General features: G+C 47.6%; 2 protein-coding genes and 1 non-coding gene across 3 annotated transcripts; 2 read left to right on the top strand and 1 right to left on the bottom strand.

Moving 5' to 3' along the window:
- The first annotated feature begins 24 nt into the window (after positions 1 to 24).
- On the top strand, positions 25 to 106 carry trnal-aag (transfer RNA leucine (anticodon AAG)). The gene has a single exon. It is a non-coding gene; the product is annotated as a tRNA-Leu (tRNA).
- On the top strand, positions 100 to 12,276 carry polr3e (polymerase (RNA) III (DNA directed) polypeptide E). The gene is made up of 21 exons (XM_056576472.1): positions 100 to 425; positions 1,274 to 1,366; positions 1,651 to 1,701; positions 1,846 to 1,923; positions 2,037 to 2,152; positions 2,404 to 2,486; positions 3,070 to 3,177; positions 3,296 to 3,345; positions 3,910 to 4,029; positions 4,458 to 4,543; positions 4,667 to 4,711; positions 4,796 to 4,887; positions 5,034 to 5,154; positions 5,470 to 5,551; positions 5,912 to 5,971; positions 6,274 to 6,431; positions 6,552 to 6,613; positions 6,918 to 7,384; positions 9,041 to 9,118; positions 9,259 to 9,384; positions 9,739 to 12,276. The coding sequence occupies exons 2-21, from the start codon at positions 1,328 to 1,330 to the stop codon at positions 9,793 to 9,795; spliced, it is 2,079 nt and encodes a 692-aa protein (XP_056432447.1). The 5' UTR covers positions 100 to 425; positions 1,274 to 1,327; the 3' UTR covers positions 9,796 to 12,276.
- LOC130370913 (cerebellar degeneration-related protein 2-like) lies at positions 10,008 to 19,183 on the bottom strand. The gene is made up of 6 exons (XM_056576473.1): positions 18,832 to 19,183; positions 18,377 to 18,489; positions 16,924 to 17,072; positions 16,198 to 16,356; positions 13,620 to 13,842; positions 10,008 to 13,160 (listed from the first exon to the last, which is right to left on the bottom strand). Exons 1-6 carry the CDS (start codon positions 18,911 to 18,913, stop codon positions 12,540 to 12,542), a joined length of 1,347 nt encoding a protein of 448 aa, XP_056432448.1. The 5' UTR covers positions 18,914 to 19,183; the 3' UTR covers positions 10,008 to 12,539.
- Between the last annotated feature and the right edge of the window lie 664 nt (positions 19,184 to 19,847).

The raw sequence follows: 19,847 nt of genomic DNA, 5'->3' as shown, positions 1-19,847 counted from the left end.
AAAGTTATTTGCCTCATGTCATCAGGTAGCGTGGCCGAGCGGTCTAAGGCGCTGGATTAAGGCTCCAGTCTCTTCGGAGGCGTGGGTTCAAATCCCACCGCTGCCAGATATTTTTCAGTTTGAGCCTCTGGTTCGTGTGGGAATGTTATGTTATTTTTGACAGGCTACATTGCTAACATATTTAAGTTGTATATAAAATAGCCAATGTCATCAAAATTTAAATTATCCACCGTACACATGTATTTGTTCGCTTTGCATTGTGGGTATCAGCGCCTCCCCACGTGTCTGCAAAGAGGAGTCAACATGGCACCAAGCGCCACACCGTTAGAGTTCAGCTGTGCTAGCCTGGACTAGAAACCGTACCTTTCACAGCCACACTTGAATCTACGAATGAGATAGCAAAAGCTCTCCCGCAAACTGTGCAGGTAAGGCCGACACATGCCTAGAACACACATTTGAAGTAAAAGACTTGGAAGTGGTTTGTTTTGATTTAGAGACTAGCGTATCACTAACGTCACACCGCATCTTGTCAAGCTAGCGTCTACTGGCTATCAACCGGCTGTATAGCTATTCTGATCATGTTTATCTCTGCATTCAATCTATTCAAGTTAAATATGAGACACATGGGTGTCTATCGTGATTATTTTGTGGACGTCGTTTGGTAGACTTGCTGTTAAGCTTGCCGGGTGCTCCGGGAACAGTGAGGGCCTGACAGTCTGAAGGCTGCTGCTAGCTCCGCAAGCTACCGAGATGCCTTTATTTCTTTACACGAGACATCTTTATATAATAGGATATTATGTATATGCACAGACCGGCCCGGTTGACTCATGTTATTGATTATATACATGATGTAACATAATATATTTGTTTGATTTGAGATTGCAATGCTGTTTCATCATATGTTAAACTTTTACCTGTCAGCCACAACCTGCATTGTGTTGTTGATGCAGTATTCGCTGGGGTTGATATTTTTAGAATTAAAGGGTCAAAGTCTTCATCGTATTCATTTTTTTAGTCTTTTTATATGTTATTATTAAGAGGGAAAACGTAAATATGTTTACGTTTGTATGTAGTAGCTAGTCGAACCAGCCTGGGACTTAATATAGTCACCATGATAGTTCAACCAACTAGTTATGCAGGTTGAGTTGCAGATGTCCATGAATACAATACCTTTTCTGTACAGGACAGGTCAAGTTAGCCGGTAGGTTTACTTAGGTTGGTTCATTTTGATGAATTGTTAAATAAAATCCTATAAATGTTTCATTCCATCTAGGTTAGGTCTTTGCAATCTGCTGCTTTGCGATTATAACTCACTCCCCGCCTCAACATGGCCAGTGGAGAGGATGATGACCCGGTTATAGAAGAGGTAGGTGCAGAGCCTAATGGCAATCCATTGTTGAACAGATTGAACGGAATGGATTAATCAATGTTGGACTGCTTGTAAGTTCTCATAGTACTTATCCTGGTAGTAGTTTCCATAGCTAGTAAGTAATCTGCAGTCCATTCTGAATTGGTTTGTTTGACCACCGATGTTGAAACGTACTTAAAGGAGAGGGTGTGTGATCTCATTGATGATGAAATGTATTTTATAGGAGATCCAATGTTTTATGTCGCAAATTGTGATTAACTGGCTTGTTATTATTGTTTTAGATTGATGTCTATTTAGCCAAAAGTCTGGCAGAAAAGCTCTATCTCTTCCAGGTATGTTGTTCTTGATTTAACTTTGTACATTGCCTAAGACAAGTTATCTTCATGGCTTTTGTTGAAGAAGACCACACTGCATTTAAAGTACAGGAGTGGGTTGGTTGAGTTGGTGTTACCTACTGAATTATAAATCCCTAACAGTACCCTGTACGACCATCGATGAGCACCTATGATGATGTCAACCACTTATCTGCTAAGATAAAACCCAAGCAGCAAAAGGTAATTAAGACAATTTACATACCCTGGAAACCATTGCGATAGTGCTTGTACATCAAAATCCATCTTGGGATCAGCCTTGCTTCAGTTTAAATGTGAATTTGATTATGTTATAGGTGGAGCTGGAAATGGCCATTAATACATTGAGCCCCAACTACTGCCGCAGCAAGGGCGAACAGATAGCTCTCAACGTGGACGGTACTACCTATGAGGAAACCAACACCTACTCAACGTAGGTTTTGTCCTCGTCTTTCCGTGTCCTTTGAGTCAATTAACCATTTGGTACCACTGTCTACGTTTCACGATGTTTGAGTTTAATTTTGGGGAGCTGGTTTTATTATTAGGTGGATGATTACTTGTTCTCTTTCCTTATAACTGCTTTATTACCCAGGGCATTCTCTGTCTCAAGACTGTCTCTGGTCGTTGTTCATTTTCCTCAAATGTAAATAATTCATTTCAGTTTGACTGGTTTTTATCTTGCAGGAAGATAATGGACAAGCAGACGTTTACCTCCATCCAGGCCACCACCAACACCTCCAGATTTGCTGCTGCCGTGTTCCGCAAAGGTGAGGGGCTCGTTCACATTCTGTCCTGGAACGCCCTGGTCTCAGCCACTTACTTACTGTGCTTCTATGGGGATTGTGACGGCATGTTCTTGGCCTCATTTACATTTAGGGCATTTAGCAGACGCTTTTATCCAAAGCGACTTACAATAAGTACATTTTTCATAAGAAGTGCATCAATATATCGCTGTCGGTACAGAAAGGATGTTCATAGAACCAAGTGCAAGTACAACAATCGCTAGGCTAACCAATTCCCCGTGTTACACCAATGATAGCAGCTACTGCAGTTGCTACACAGTTAAGTACTACTAAGGCCTCCACAGGGGTTCTAATATTTGGGTAGATACCAAAATATTATACCCAATATATAGGTGTCCCTACCTATTCAGTGGGGTCCTACCCTTTCTTTGCAGTGTATAAGAGCTCGGTATGTATAGCCGAGCGTCATACCGTTGTTTAAAAAACGGTATGAACGTATCTTTGCCTTTCTGTGAAGTACTGGGATATCGTAATTCGATGCAAGATACAAGTTGTAATTTGTTTATGTGGCCAGACGTTTAGATTGTGTTGTCTCTGACACCAATAGGGGAGCTCCACATCACTCCGCTGCAGGGAATCCTCCAGTTGAGGCCCAGCTTCACCTACCTTGACCGGGCGGACGGCAAGCAGCGGGAGAGGGAGGCGGCTAACGAAGGTTTGTTTGCACGTCGGTCACATAGTGGTTTGAAGACATTGACGGTATTATCCACGGCGCTGGTGTGACAAAGAGCCAATTGCCCCTTGACGGATGACTCACGCTTTTCTGCCTGCAGGGGGAGACTCCTCTCAGGATGAAGCGGAGGAGGACGTCAAAGCCATTACTGTAAGCATTCATGCAGTGACACTCACACGTGTAACGTCTGAATTGGTTGAAGGGACGGGCGGGGTAATGCCGCACCATTGGTGATCACTCAGGCATTGAGACCATACTGGGCCGCCGCTTTGTAAAATAATAGGGTTGGTTTCTTTTGTCGGTTTTATGAGATGGGCTCACGAGAATGGGAATTGAGAAGGATTCCCTCCTGTGAGCAGGTTGCGTACGTTTCAGTGCCAAATCAGGATGTTGGTCATAGAGCCGTCCCATGTGTTGAGGGGGGGAATTACTAGGCAGGTAAATGCCTTTTTAGTATGTTTATCTAGGCATGCGCTTATCAACTGGTGGATTTGCATTATGCCTCGAAGACTTTGGTAGTGGATGCCCCTCCCAACCATACACACACACTCACTATGTAAAGCGTTTTGGTACCTTGAAACGAACATGTCATTTACATTTGAATGAATGGTTTTTTATACTAGTCGATTTACAATAATTATATTTGTAAGAAAAAGGCAATTATTAAGACTTTTTTTTTCACCTTTTTGTTCACCTTTTTATTTGATCCTATAGGTGAGGTTTTCCCGCCCTGAGTCCGAGCAGGCCCGCCAGAGGAGGGTCCAGTCCTACGAGTTCCTCCAGAGGAAGCAGGCAGAGGAATCGTGGGTTCACCTGCACTACCACAGTCTCAGGGTAGGGGGTGCCAAAACCCTTTAACATACACCAAGTACTCCACTCTGTTCCACTCCAATGAAGTACCTGATCTCTTAGTTCAACAGTCTGTAGTGTTAGGACAAAAGCAAATGGAGGTCTGTTACTCTTGCTGAAGGGTTTATCTGAGGATTAAATAAACGGATGTCCCTTATTAAGTCTGACATCAATCATTTAACTGATCTGTATAGCCCAAGACCAATTTACTGATCACTTAAATATGTCCCCAAAACATCTAGTATTGTTTGTTTTAGGTGTTATATTGGGGTTAATACCCCCACTTCTTTAGGAGGGGACTTTTCTATTGATAGGAATGATGTGAATCCTCCTTATTGTTATTGTCTGGTACGAGTTCCTCCTTGTATGTGTGATGCTGGGCATGGTGGTTACAGTCACTTCCTCTCTTTCAGGATGGGCGGTCTGAACACGAGAGGCAGTACCTGTACTGCCAAGCTATGGATGCCTCGGATAACTCTGAACTGGTCAAAACCCCAAAGTGAGTACAGTTGATGCAAAAAAACAACAACACCCAAACAAACGTGTGTGTGTGTGTGTGTGTGTGTGGATCCGTGGAGTCTGACCCCATTCAAACGGTCTGTCGTCTTCATTCATTTCCCAGGGAGTACTTGGCCATGCTGATGCCCCCTATGGCTGAAGAAAAAATGTAAGTACACACTGAAAGCGGTGTGATTTGAATACTGTGTGTGTGTTTGTGTGTGCTGACCCTGCTCTGATCGTCCCCTGTCAGTGTGAGGCCGACGGGTCCCAGTAACGTGCTGTCCATGGCCCAGCTGCGCACCCTGCCCCTGGCGGAGCAGATCAAAACGTTGATGAAGAACGGTGCGTACACACACACCCCTGCTGTGGCCCACGTGGGGTTCCCTGGGCATTAGAAGGACTTGACTCTACTCTTTGGTCAAATTGCATTGAAAGTCAATTGCTGTATATTGCATGTTCTTGAATCTTCGCATCTCGTTGGTCTCCAGTTAAGGTGATGCCCTTCGCCAACCTCATGGGCCTCCTTGCCACGGGCATCGACTCCACTGCGGTGCTGCGCTGCATCCAGCAGGTGGCGCTGCTGGTTCAGGGGAACTGGGTTGTCAAAAGGTAGAGAATGCCTGGAGTCCAGAGTAGAGGACGATGAATGATATTTCAGTTTTTCAATTGATGAATCCATATCTGTTGTGTTGCTTAAATGTTACAGTATTAAATGTCATTTTAATATGCTAAGCGTGCATATCCAAACCCTTTGTAATCAGCTGTTATGGGATGATGAAAGTACTCAAGTGATGCAGAGTGTGTGCAGCATGTAACTAAATGACATCATCTGTCGTGCATTATGTATGATCTGGCACCATGCAGGCCGGCCTGTAAGCGTCTAGTACTGTCAGAGGAGTAACCTCCATGTCGTTCTTCCCCCAGTGACGTCTTGTACCCCAAAAACACCTGCAGTCCCCACAGCGGTGTCCCTGCGGAGCTCCTGTGTCGAGGCCGGGACTTTGTGGTGAGCGGACGTAGTTGGCACATAGGAAATTAAGTCCTGCCGATATGACATAACGATGGGCCAGCAAAACTGAAAACAGTGCCTGCGAATCGAGTGCTCAGTTGTTGCAAGGTTATTGCATCATTTTGTGTATTTGTTGAAATAGCCTAGTTTCAAATGCATGCCTTATGATTCATGTGACAAAATGGCCGCTTTTCATAGTTTCTCTTGTGATTCTCTTGTGAATCGGTGTGTGTATTCGTTTCCAGCATTTCTTTTCCATTTTTCGACGTCTCTTCCCGGTTGTAGCAATCCAAGGTGTCTTTTGAAAGCAGCCCACACAGACCCTCAAGTCGCCCTGTCTCTTTGTCCTTCTTTTAGATGTGGAGATTCACACTTGAACGCTGGTTGTTGAGGAAGGAAGTGGCCGCCATTATTAAGGTAAAACAGCTGCGCTGTAAAATCTATTTAATAATTGAGTGGCCTTGCCAAATCTATTGACAGTATTTGCCACAGCTTGAACCCTCTCTAGGGGCAGGTTGTTCCGGCGGGTAGGGTGTTTGACGTCCAGCCGTCTGCCTGTAGACATCCTTGATGCCTCCCCCCTATCGGCTCATCAATAACTTGGCTCTATATTAGGTCAAAGTCCCTTGGATGAAAGCGTCTGGGGACGTTTCTTTATAGTCGTCTTTCTTTATCGTCTGCTAAACGGGACGAAACGTCCTCCTCTTGTGTTCCACCAGCTTCCCCCAGAGGACGTCAAGGACTTCCTGGAGCACATGGCGGTGCCGCGCATCAACCGCGGCTGGGAGTTTGCGTTGCCTAACGACGGCAATTTCATTAAGAAGCACCCAGACGTGACCCACAGGCAGCAAATGCTGTGGCTCGGCATCCAGAGCAAGTAGGTTTCGCCTCGGGGATCCTTCTGACCCTACTCAGTCCGTGGGGAGACTGGCTACATGTGAACACGTGTGTGTGTGTGTGTGTGTGTGTGTGTGTGGTGTGTGTCTTCCCCCTGCAGGTTGGAGAAGGTTTTCAATTTCAACAAGGACGACTTCATCCCCAAGAACACCCCGCCGCAAGGTGTGTATCGCTGCGTCTGAGTCGTTCTTTATGTTGAAATGGGCGGCATGTAGCTCAGGAGGTAGTTGCTAGCTCGATCGTCGAGGTGTCCCCGAGCAATGCACCACACCTCAACCCGCTCCTCACGAGCTGGCCTCCGCCCTGCATGTACACCACAGTCGGTGTGTGAATGGCTTTGGGTGGCCTCTGGTTCCAAAAAAACGCTATATAAATGCAGTCCATTTACGCTTTTTGAAATGAGACGCCCTTCACAGCCGTGCCCCAGCTGAACCCTGTCCCCCCCGTCCGGCCCCCTCGTCCCCAGAGTCGGTGCACGTCAGCGGGGAGCAGCGGCTGAAGGCTGCGCAGGAGCGAGCGCGGCAGAGCCAGACGTCGATGCAGCACGCCCTGCTCGCCAAGAAGCGTGAGGCGCCGCCGGGGTCCGACGTCCAGGTGAAGCAGGAGCCGCTCAGCGACGGGGAGGACGGCGAGCAGCCCATGGACACCTCCTCCGCCGCCGCCTCCCTCAACGGCGGCGTCAACGGCTACTCCGGCGCCGGCTCCCCGGCCTCGGAGCACGCCAACGGCACGGCGCCGCCCGCCGAGCTGCGGGACTTTGTGGCAAAGACTTTCAAGAAGGACAGCGTGCTGACGCTCAGCGAGCTGAAGAGGCTGTTCAACCTGCACCTGGCCTCGCTGCCGGCCGGCCACGGCAGCGCGCTCATGGCCGTCTCGGACCGCATGCTGCAGGACGCCATCCTGCTCAGCCAGTGCAAGCAGATCCTGGTGCCGGTGAGTCGCAATTTTATCTGGGTTGCTTCGGCGGTCAAACCGGAGTCCCGCAGTCCGGTTTGACCGCCTTCTTTCTGGAGTTCTCTCTCCTGATTGGCTAAAGTAGGAACGGGATACCAGAAAAGCAAATTACATTTGTCGGAGATGGTCTGCCGGAATATGTAGCTATATAACAAATTAGTATTGCTTGGGAGCCCCTTTTTAAAGTCATGAATAATTAACTGGTTTTGTAGGGAGGAAAATGTTATGGTTTTAGTAAGAACTCAACCATTTTAATGAGCACAACACCAGAAACTGAAAGGCTAAACATATTTTTGTAATGGAAGCAAGAAAAGGGGTGGGACATCTATAAAATACACGTTACACTCTATCACACAGTAATTTAATTATTAGGGATATCTTTTAGTTTTTTGGGACTATCAATACATACACCATGACTGAGTCATGTGCCTCAACGGCAGAACCCTGCGTTTCAGTGGAATGTGATGTCAGGCCCACCTCACCAACGGTCCAGGTAATGCAGCCGACTTTTGAAAACAAACAACAAGGCTCTTCCCGCCTCTCTTTCTCTCAAAAGGCCGCGGTGAACCGCCGGTAACCGTACGCCCCCGCCTTTTGTCTGGCCCCAGAATAGCCCGACCACTCATGTCGCTGTAAGAGGAAAAGGTCGTCCTGACTTAAAGCACACCTATCGCCTTTCTCCAGGCAGAACAACAATGGCTCCAACGGTCCCCCTGCCTGCAGCGCTTGCGCTCTGTGAACAAGTGGCCAGTCGTGTCCCCCGCCTGCACGGAAACTGGCATTCTCCAGTTCCACCGTCCTGCAGAAACCTGATGCTACTCTGTCTGCGGTGCACTATGCTACACCGGCCTTCATCTGTATTTTTCTGACCAGAGTTGGCAATTAGTTCTCTCAAAGCCTATCTATAAATGCCTGGTTGGGCATCCTTTTATTTTTTAAGGTGTGCTGTTTTCTTTGTGGGTGTGGTGATTGCTGGTCTGGTTTGTTGTGGTCTGGTTGGTGCCACTTTTTAGTTTTCCCAAGCGATGGCAACCAGGAGATCAGGGTCTGGTCTTTGGGTCTTGTTCCCCTCTGTACCCTGAAGGTTAGAGCGTTAAGTCAGCTTGGAGGCTGGAGCGGCCTGCCTTGTTGCGCAACAGTTAAATTGTCCCACAAGCTAAAGCCTATTACCTCCCGGCGTGGGAATAATCTCAAGAGTTGGAGGAACACAGGCGAGGGTGGATCTGGGATCAGGTTCCCTGCCGGGGTCTTATCGGGGGATGTGTGGCGAGGCGGTCACGCTTCAGTTTCGCGCCGGGATGATGCTTTTACAAAGGGAACGTGATGATCCTCCATAAGCAACGTACAGTGGCGGGAATCGGCCCGCTGTTTGTGTTGCTCCTCTCCTTGGCTTGCAGAGCAGTAGATCAAACGCTGTTGTCGGTTTAGTCCTGGTCCAATCGCTGTTATGCACTGGCATTGAAAGAGGAGTGTGGTGGATTAAAGGTACTTCAATGTCCGTCAACACTCAACCACTCCTCCAAGGTTAATATTGATCGAAAAGATTGTGATCTGGGCTGGTTATGATTCATCCATGGGGCAAGGTTACACAGGCATATAAATAAATGTCCACATTTCTTTCGCCCTGTTTTCTAGTTTCCCCCCCAGAGCACAGCAGCCCCTGATGAGCAGAAGGTGTTTGGTGTGTGGGAGACGGGAGATGCGTTGGACAAGGTGAACCCCCTGAAGTCTACTCTAGACTCTATTATTAAACCATCGTTTTTGGTCGCGTCTTTCGATTTTCCCCCTTCACTCAACCGGGGGGCACGTGGTCATTCTGTGGGTGCGTTTGTTTCGCCCCTCGCTCTGAGCAGCACCGGCGGCTGCTGTACGAGCTGTTCTCGTCCAACTTCCGCGTGAGGAGGAAGGTGATCCAGACCCGCCTGGCGCAGGAGTTTGGAGACGACCTCGCCAAGACGGACGTGGACCGGCTGCTCAAAGTGAGACCTGCTTAACGTCCTAACACAGCGACATGTCATGATTCGTCCAGTCCAATGTTATCCCATGGAGGAGGGGAACCGTTCTGTTTTATTGAGGGCGTGGTCACACGGTCACTCGTGTTGTATGGGCATGTTTTAACGAGATTGAAATATGTAATCTTCTTTACTCCTTCTAAATTATCCCCTTGCGTCACCATTTCCATTTATTTTTGTTTTTTTTGTGAAACATCCCGTTACCAGGCGCGTGTCCATTCTTGTCTCAAAGGAACTGGACAGATCCCAGCTAGGATTTCAGATTGTATAGCCACTCACTGCATTTGCTAACCATCCCTGCTCTGGTTATTCTGCTTGCAGGAATGCTGTGGCAGCCTCAGCGGATGGTGGTACCTCAAAGGAACAACACAGTCCTGACACTAAGAGGATCCCCCCCCCCCCCCCCCCAAGCCAGGTTACCTCCCCGCCGCCCCCTCCCACCCACCCTCTGGAGCTCAACTTCGTGTCGGAGGCCAGTCATGGAACAAGAGGCGGTCACAAACGGTCTAAAAATCCAAGTTTGGGTTGCGGTGGAAGGGGCTTGAGGGGGAGGGGACATGGACCACGGAGCTCTTCGCTGATTGGCCTTTATTTGCGTCAGAGCTTCATGCTGAGTTCTGATTGGGTGCGTGGTGGACCAGCGTGGCCCGACATGCCATTGTGTGATAGAGTGGTGGTGGATATCAATGTATGGATGTGTTTGTGTGTGTGTGGCTTATAAAGAGAAGCATTCGATTACAGACTATGTTAAACAGTGTTTATTGGAGCAGGACTGATTAAGTTGAACGGTTTGACAATTCAGAGTGCGTGGTATGTTTTTCTCCTGCCGAGTGGCCTTCGCAAATCTTCATCACACATACTGCTAGCTTCCCAAAAATCACTCGGTGATGCCTTGAGTTTGGCAAGAACAAAAAACGGTTTGGTTTCATCTTTCACCTCTAGAGAAACGTATGAACACAGTCATAGCAACGATAGTACAAATGGCCATATTTGAAAGATACGAAGTGTGTTTGGGATCGTGCCAAACTCGTATTGGGACAACCACTGCAAAGCGAATGTCTTCAGGTCGTTCAGTTTGACACGGAGACGGTTGAACAGAAGATGCCACAGAAGTCTTTGATCGCCTCAGAAGTGCGTCAAAGTCCTCCGATGCTAAATTATGTAATAAACTGACTGATAACCAACTACTTGCTGCTGTTGTTCACGCCCCCTGTAACTGTTACATTAAATGTAGTCCTCCATGTTCTGAATCGTGTTAGTAACCCAGTAGATGTGTTTAGGATATATCACAGTACAACAAGTTGATGGAAAAAAGATAATACTACGGTGGTGAATTTACTTAGGCTTAACTTGCCAAAACATGTGCATTTCACCTGTGATGTCGTTCATTGTAGTTATTAATTACATGGACTTTTTATGCAGGTCCAACAGCTGAGTTATGCAGACAAGTTAAGGATGTGTATTAACGTGTTTCAGTTATGTGCTGCTATCCTGGGTCTCTGGGGAAGTTCCCGTGTACTCTGCACCTCTGCAAGTAATGACTAGCAGGGGGACTAAGTTACTTATTTGTCCCTTTATTTTCAAGGGTGAGAATCTAGGACATTGGAACACACTTGACAAGTTAATCCTAATGAAACTTACAGTAAGCGCTTTTTGGGCATTTTCGGATTTCTGTTCAGCAACAGCCATGTTTTTATCTTGGCTGAGAAATAAGAGTGAATGCTGAATAAGCAAATTATCGCGTGAAACATGCCAATTTACTTGAGTCTCCCGGGAATTCAGTAGCCAAACCCTAAAAGCAAACCAGAGAAGACAACCTAGTGCCATGACATGATTTACAGATTATTTTAGCAAATATATTTGTAGCAAGCATTGCAGTCCTTGGTCAAATAATTCCAACAGCACAATTTAGTTTGTGTCCATAACTTCTACAAAGGAATAAAAGGTCATTTGTTTTTCCATGTGCAACTCTAAAATGAGAATTGAGCATTTATTGATTTCCAAGCATCACCTTAAAGTTCATTCATACAGCAAACACTTTCTCAGCGATAGCAGACAAGGTTATGAAACGTTCAAAAACATTCACTAATTGTATAATTAAACTAGACATCAATGCTGTTGAACAAATAGGTCCATGATGTGACTTCAAACGATGGGAATCACAAGCGCCATGATAAAGCATTGGTAGAAGGGACAATCCCCAGTGCAATTCTAAAGTGCATCTCATGGTGATTTTAAATACAAGTCAAGAAGGAAAGTGCACCAATATGTTACAGCATTACAATTACGCCAAGCAGGCTTAACAGGCCACATTAGAGGACAATTAAGTCGCCTGCATTAGAAATTGATATGTGGATGACCAGTGACATTACAGTAAGTACATACGATTATACTTTAGATTCCTTAGAAGCTCCACCTAGTGCACTATAATCCAGTCGACAGAGCTTATCCTATGAACAAATATAAACACTATTTCGGGAAGACTCGACGAGTACCGTTAATGTAATCAATAGAGCACCATAAATGTCCTGTAATTCCGTTCTGGTAATATTAAACATTCAGACGGTATTTAAGCACCTGACACAATGTGTGCAGTTGTACCTTCAGTTGCTGCCAAAAGGTACACCACAAAGTCAGCCACCATGGATGTCAAATGTTTCGCTTCTAAGTAGGTCAAAGAAGCAAGAATTATAAGCTACAGCTCAGTGACTATGTTTTTTTTTTTCTCTCTAGAGAATATCCCAAGGAGCTTATTGGCTGTTCGTCAAGTAGTGCTCATAGGCTGAGGTAGAGCGATGGTTCGATCAGGAAGACGTTAGGCACTGGTGTTTCTGTGCAACAAAAAAAACCACGAGACAAATCACCCAATTAAGTTGGTGTCGCCATCTTGATTCCCTCCGCATCGCTCTCATCCAACTTCTGAGCCCCACAGACTTTTTTTCTTTTTTGTTTTCACCGTACAGTAGGTTCCAGCTCCGGGCTGGCATAAGAGTCAATAACAATAAATAGTAACCTCCCCGTGTGGACGAGTGCATCAGCGCAGGCTGTACACAATGCTTAAATTTTTTTTTTGATATTAATTTTTTTTAAGCAATCGTGTAAAAAAACAAAGAAGAAGCAGATCAGCAGCAGGGTGTGGTGGACGCCCCCCTGGCCCCACTCAGGTCCTCTTTGGTTCTCTGAATACAGTCGAAGATCTCCTGGAAGAGCGCCTTGTACTCCGGCTGCTGGATATCGTCCGTGCAGGCGGCCCCCAAAGAGGCGTGGCGACCGGGGGCGGCGGCGGGGGCGGTGGCGGTGGCGGTCTGGATGGCCTTGTGGCTGTGGCCCTCGCCGTCCGGGGCCCTGGGAGGAGCCCCGCAGCGCTGCAGCAGCTCCTCGTACTTCACCTGCAGGGCGCTGTACTGCGCGTCCACCTCGTTGAGCAGCGAGATGCCGCGGTACTTCACCGCCTCCGAGCGCCGCGCCCGGGCCCGCTTTGCGGAGGCGCCGGTGGGCGCCGGCCTCTGGGGCGTGCCGCTGCCCGCCGCCACCGCCGCTGCCGCCACCACGAGATCCCCCCCGTCATCGTCGTCCTCGTCGTCGTGGTCCTCGTCTTCCTCGTCCTCGTGGTTGTGGAACAGCGCGGTGGGCGGGGCCGCGTGGGCGTGGCCCATCCCGCGGCCGGCGGAGCGGGCGGAGCGCTCCGTGCGCCAGAGCAGCCGCAGCTCCGCCGCCTCGCACTCCACCTCGGCGAGCTGGGCCTGCAGGGGGAACAGGGTCAAAGGTCACGGAGGGCCACGGGTTCAGAGTAATATTCAGTGAATTCAAGACCCGTCAGTCAGGGAACGGTAGGGGTCAGTCGGGGTTCAGGTAGGTTCTAGGGATTGGGGGATCGAACCCAGTACCTTTAGACTTGGCAACCACCCCTTTGGGCACCAACACCACCACTTAAAAAAAGATTTAAGGGGCCAATGCCGATATGAGGGAGTAAAAAATAACCAATTACGAACCAATTAAGGAACCAATTACCTGTAGTATGGGGAGGAGCCACTAACCTTCACACTGAATATGATGTCAAACTATTTGTGTTGGGAATGTACGTGGATGTGCTCAGTTATGCTCAGTTAAAGCATTTAACTGAATGATTACGTTTCATACCGATATCTCTGCGATATGCTGACTCAAGCACCAACATGTCTGAGCCTCAAAATACCACTGACCCGGCACCCCTCCATCGAGTCCAGCTGCCGCTCCAGCGCCGCGTTCTCATTGGCCAGCACGTCGGCCTCGCGCTCCGCCTCCTCCCTGCCAGCCCTCTCATTGGCAAGCTGGGTCTGGAGGGCCCGGAGGGAGCGGCGCAGCGACGCTTGCTCCTCCTCGCGCCACTCCAGCTTGGACGACGCGGCGTGGAGGTCGTCTGAGGAGCCGTCGTGGTCGCCGTACCTGTGAGGGGCGAACCGGCCGTTACTGAGGAAATGCACATCAGACACAGTCGCGATGTCACTTCCTCTACCATCCACCCTCCTTCAGCTGTGAACGGCATGAAGACTAAACGTGTGGTTAACCGTCTGCATTGGATGGATGACATGCAATTCTTTGCAAGCACAATGCAAGTCCAATCCTGCACACTGAGGCTTTTCTGTCACAGCAACAGTGTTCCTGAAGGTGCGTCATACATAAAGTGAAGCATTATGAAGAATTGTATTCTTCACGATGATGTCTTAAAAATAGGTGTGGCGCGCACATCCTTCATCAGCCCTGATGAAGATCCCTAGAGATCGAAACGTTGCCTGTTAATAAATCCACTTCTGGAGCATTTAAACAGTGTGCAGACCCTCCTTTTTTATTTTCTCCAGGATGATGCCACCATAGTGATGTGATGCATGTAATGGCTATCCATTATCTAGGAGATTAACACTCAGACTTTGCCTGTTTGGCCTTAGGCTAGACCCAATGCTACTCCTATCCGACCAACCCAGCCCAGACGGCGGCTTCTGGCCGCTACCACCAACAAGCCACCGACATCGGGGATGAACGCGTGGGGCAGCTTTTTGTGACACGACAATCAATCGCCATCCTGTCCACAAATAGTGTGTTGGTAATGAAAATAAACCTAAAAATGGACGAAGGAAGAGGGCACAGGGAAGACTAACAAGATAAAGGGATGAAGTGTTCGGCCGAATGCCAGCGGAAATGGAGCCATCTCTCTAAACAAGAACCGAGTTTACCTGCCGGGGGGGGGCCTGAGGAGATTAGCCTAACGGTGAGCGATCGAAAGCCGAGATGAAACTGGAAGGGGAACAGACTGTAGAGCGCTCTGCTCCTCCCTTCCTCTCCACCCAACAACGCTGGACTCTGACCTGAGGGCTTCAGCCATATCCAGGGCACAGCTCTGGCCTACAGTTCTTCAGCCTGCGGTCAATGGGGGGGTGTTGGGCCGTATATCTTTTGTGTTTGCCATGTCATAGACTTCCTCTTGGACCCAAATAAAGACATAAAAGGTGGTTCCGTAACAAAACTTATCAAGGGACCAAGCTGACCACGGTGGGATGAACAAATAGTTCAACGTCATTTTTTAAATCTATGCACGCCTATGTCTCTATACTCTATATATGTCTCAAACATACTATAAGTATGTTTGAATACTGAAAAGGGGAACACTTTTTTGATTAACTAAATACATAGTGAATTTTTATTATTTGTTCGTAAAGAAAATTAGTTTTTATTTTATTGCGCAAAATATTTGGTGGGCCCTGGGCACATAGGGTGACCACATGAACAAGTTTGGGAACCCCTCCCCTGGTCTCGCAGAGTCAACCTTTCCATAATGGAAAGTCTGGGACAAGGTGTTGATTAACTAGGCCAAGAACCGCCTACTTACAGGTCTTGATTGACATGCAAACACGACCAATCACGGAGCATACGCCGGAAACAGAGCTTCTAGAAAAACCGACCCGTGGTGGAACAAATGTTAAATAGTTACTCAGTGATCTATGAAGAAAATAGGATTGACCGTCGCACTGAAAATAAAATGAAAACATAATGATTAAAAAGATTCACTGGCCGGAGCTAAATCGACATTACTGTGCGTGAGGACGCTGACAGCCAGTGAGAATTGGGTCTTGAGTTTCTTCCAGGCACCGCATGGCTTAACTCCCAAGCTCCACACATCAGCCGTTCAGCACGGGTCACATGATGGCGCTGGGCCAATGAACGGGAGAGGCTGAGACCACCTATGGGCTAACTGGTTTACATGGAGTGACCTGGAAGTACAGGCCCTGGGTGGGTAAGACGTGTCAAACGCCAAGACAAGTATTAGGCTTAGTTTGTCTAGAGGAGGGCTTATGCTGGGGAGGATTGGAAGAAGGAATTACTGTATTACCTCTTCAGAGCGTGGGTCACACACTCGGGGGTCTATAAAATGTCCTGCTCCCTAGCCAAGGCCCATCAGGAGTTACCAGAGCCCAAAGTCTTAAATGTGCCTTCTCTATCTGACAAGTCACCACCAAAGTTTTAATATAAATTTAAAAACCGATCCAATCAAATAATAATAATTTCTGAGGCATTAGGCAGCAAATGTGTTGCATTTTTACCTAATCAATTATCTTATTAAATATAATTAGATTCAAGCCATTTCTTGCGGATGAATCAAATAATCGTCACGTCAACATTGACTGAGGTGTACGGGTTAGGACTCTGGGGTTAGACCTAACCCTAACCCCACTGAAGACCTTACAATAAGAACCGTCAGGGCCCTTCCGCCCCTCACCCTTCTGGAGCGGGGGGCGTCCGTCTCACCTGAGGGTGCTCTGCAGCTCCTGCAGGCAGGACACACTGTGGGTGCTACGGGGGTCCCCGGGGGGTGAGGTCCGCTGGGGGGGGCTGTTCTTCACGTCCTCCAGCTCCCGCTGCAGGTCCTCGGCCTGGCTCTGAAGCCCCTCCGCAGTCTCCGTCAGTCTGCCCAGGGAAGGAGGGAGCAGGAGTAGAGGGAGGGAGAGTGAGTCCTCCCCAATCATCAGCCTGCCACCTGTTTGGTTCCTTGCGACATCTAGTGAAAAGGTCTTCTGGTGTGAAAGGTCCCGGTCTTCAGCCCTCTTAGAACGATGTTTTACACAAAATGTTGAGGGAACCTAAACTATCAACCAAAAACCAACTCTCCTGGGACTCTCCATCCTCCATTATATATAATATTGGATTTGAAATGGCCGCACTCAAATCTGCCACTCTTGCTTGTCTTGAAATTGCATAGCACTTTAAAAAACGCTGAGCTGAAATAGTAGAATACATTTCCTGCTGCCCCACTGAATCCCAAACAAACTGTTTGAGCGTGACTCATTGTGCACTCCAGTCCCTGTGGCATGAAACCCATCCAAAACAATCCCTGACAGGTGCATGGTTCAGTAGAGCGGCAGGAGAGTTGTTTCAGCCTGAGAAGAGCCAGCCCAGCGACCGACCGACCGACCGACCGGCTGTCCTGCCCTCCCTCCCTCCCTCCCTCCCTCCCTCCTCCTCCCTCCTCTTCACCTCTGGATCTTCTGCTGGGCGCCGCGGTTGTCCAGGCCCAGCCGGTGGTTGGTCTGCTCCAGGTCCCTGGAGGTCGCGTCCAGCTGCTCGTACACCTTGGCGTGCTGCTCGTTGACCTGCCGGAGGACCTCCACCTGCTTGGTCAGGTACTGGGGGGCGACGGAGGGGGAGAGAGAGAGAGAGGGGCGAGAGGGTAAGCAGAGAATGGAGAGGCCGTGCATGTTGGTGGGAAATGCGTAAAGAGAGGTAGACGATATTATTGGGGAACTACCAAAAACCTCCTTGTTAGTGGATAACTTCGATCCTTAAAACATAGTCGATCCCTTTACTACTAATGATACGAAAAGAGAAAAGGTCTCCTTCTTTATTTTGTAGAACGAAGGCAACCACACACAGACCACAAAACCAGCGTGATGATACATGTCTCACATCATAAAGAAATGATGGTGTGATCTTAATCCGGCATTCAAATGCCATGCAAAACCTTTGCTCTTCCACATCTCCTTCCAAACGGTTACACGCAGGGCTACTAATGGGTCAAAGATCACCATAAAATGATACGCAGTCACAATAAAAACAAGAGCTTTAACACAGCGTGACATTGACGGTGATATACGATTAGCCTAAGTACAGAAGCTCAATATTCATCTGATCATATTATATAATCGTTAGGAGAACGGATGCTTCGAGATTAGATTAGCCAAGATTGAGCCAACCACAGCGTGGTACACGTGGAGTAGGACACAGTCTCACTACATGAACAACACACCAACTCCCTTTTCCCACCTTTCACCCTCGAACAAGTACATTTTATCTAATCAGCTGAGGAGGACATAAAACGCCTACAACTTAAAACCAAATGTGTGGCTAACCAAATATGACCAACTACATTTGGGCAGCTGAAGATCTTACAATAACGATTATGTGTGATATTCACTCTACTACAGTGTTAAAGGAACACTACATTGAGGGGCGTCCGAGCATAGGCCACAGTGCCAGGAACTCTTCCAAGAGTGATTAAACACTTCCCCAGGGATTGGTGTTACTATTAGGACTAGTACCAGCCATGGGTGAACACGACAACAACAACGACACGTTAGCTTGCATTTGTCTTTCAGGCTTGATGAGTCATCATCATCTGTCTTGAAAACCATGATAAGCTTCCCCAGTTATTTTTAACATGGTTGAATATAGGAAACCAAGGCAACAATATTTACTATCCAAAAATATGTGTTCAACTGATATGAACACATATTACTGGCCTTACCATCGGAAATGTGTGGACTTTGCCCATTTACTGTACCCAAACAAACCATTTTCTTAATGAATTACAGCCTTGGTCTGCCTCAGTTATTGCCAGGGAGGATTATTATCATAATATAGTACCATTCGGCTTGTGGATTTACTTGTGGACTTTTAAGCTCAGAGAGTTGGCAGCAGGGTGAACCCATACCTCTATCTCCTGTAGTTGCTCTTGGTTGGTGGAGTACATCTGCTGGAGGCCCTGTTCCAGCTCTTTGTTGCGATCCAGAAGAGTTTTCCCCAGCTCTGCTGCCAGGTGCAGATCTACCAAGGGGGAGAGAACCGTTAAAACAGGATGTGAGCCTCACCGACCACCAAATAACCACGTCTTGCTGATTGCAAAGCTCGATGCAAAGCAAGATCTAGCTCAATTACATTTCCTTAAGATGTGCCTGACAAAACACAGCCGCCAGAAATAAAAAAAGGTACACATTCAGGAAACGTATGCATTCTGCCGCATACGGTAGCATACGTCTTGACACCTGCACGTACAATGACCGTTCTGCCTTGGGTAATTGTGCGAACTACATCAAATGCAACTATTTACAGACATCATTGAGACAAGTGCATGAATTGCAACGAAGAATGGACAAAAGGAACCGGTACCGTGTTCAAGGTCTCGCTTGTCATACCAGGGCTCCTCTTCCTTGATTTCGAATTCTTCCTCCACAATCATATCGGTCAGCATCCTTAATTTACACACGCAACACCGGCGTCGTTTTAATAAAAATATATATTTGGTGTAAGAAGACGACCACAAAAAACGATAACTGAAATGTTTGCCCTTCCAGCCCCGGTATCAGTCCAATCCAGGAGGAGCCGTCAGCCGGCATGCGCTGTACTAAACGACGGCGTCCCCTGGCTTGCAGGGTGCAACTGAAGCCCGGGCAGCCGCCACCGTGGTCTCTGATTGGTTCATCGTTTGACAACACGTTACGCACGCACGAGAAGTTGCGTGTCGCTGAGGTAGATCAGAGCAATATCATCCCACTGCAGACGCAAATGGGCGTTCTCGTGTGGTGGGGGTTCCCGTTTACGCAGACTGGAACGCCCCCTTCTTATTCTCGGTCGCCTTTCTCGCTGAACTGTATTAAAATGTCAAAGTGTACTACTCCGAAACCATGTAAATAGTGTTGTAAATAAACTTCCAAAGCTTTTCAAAATAACTTCACATGGTGTGATCTTTTTACAATTTATTCGATTTACCAGCCTTCGTAGTGTTGATCAGCAGTCCCGTTGACGTCGCTTAGCAACCGAAGACGCTGGGGTTGACAAGTTACCGGACTACTACCCATGCAAGTGAACGGAGCGTTCCACGGCATTGAGAGAAGACTCGTGTAATAAAGGCCTATAAAATGTCTGTTTATGGCACATATTTCTCCTCAAATTAGGCCAATAAAGCAATGATAACAAAAACAAAAAAAACACAAACGCTCGATCAAAGGCCTGACCCGACAATCAAAACCCTCATTGTTTAACATGAATTGGCTAAACAAATGACCACTGTAGCATATTTAAACACGATTCAAATTGTGCAGAGAATTATTTCCATTGGTCATTCTCAGTGGCGGCTGGCGATCAAACATGTTGGTGGGGCACAGTAATAGACAGGGGGTCTGAGG

This window comes from Gadus chalcogrammus, chromosome 18 (assembly GCF_026213295.1).
Source record: "Gadus chalcogrammus isolate NIFS_2021 chromosome 18, NIFS_Gcha_1.0, whole genome shotgun sequence".
Classification (NCBI taxonomy): domain Eukaryota; kingdom Metazoa; phylum Chordata; class Actinopteri; order Gadiformes; family Gadidae; genus Gadus; species Gadus chalcogrammus.
The sequence above is the reverse complement of the archived record's forward strand: the minus strand, read 5'-3'. Positions and strand labels throughout refer to the sequence as shown.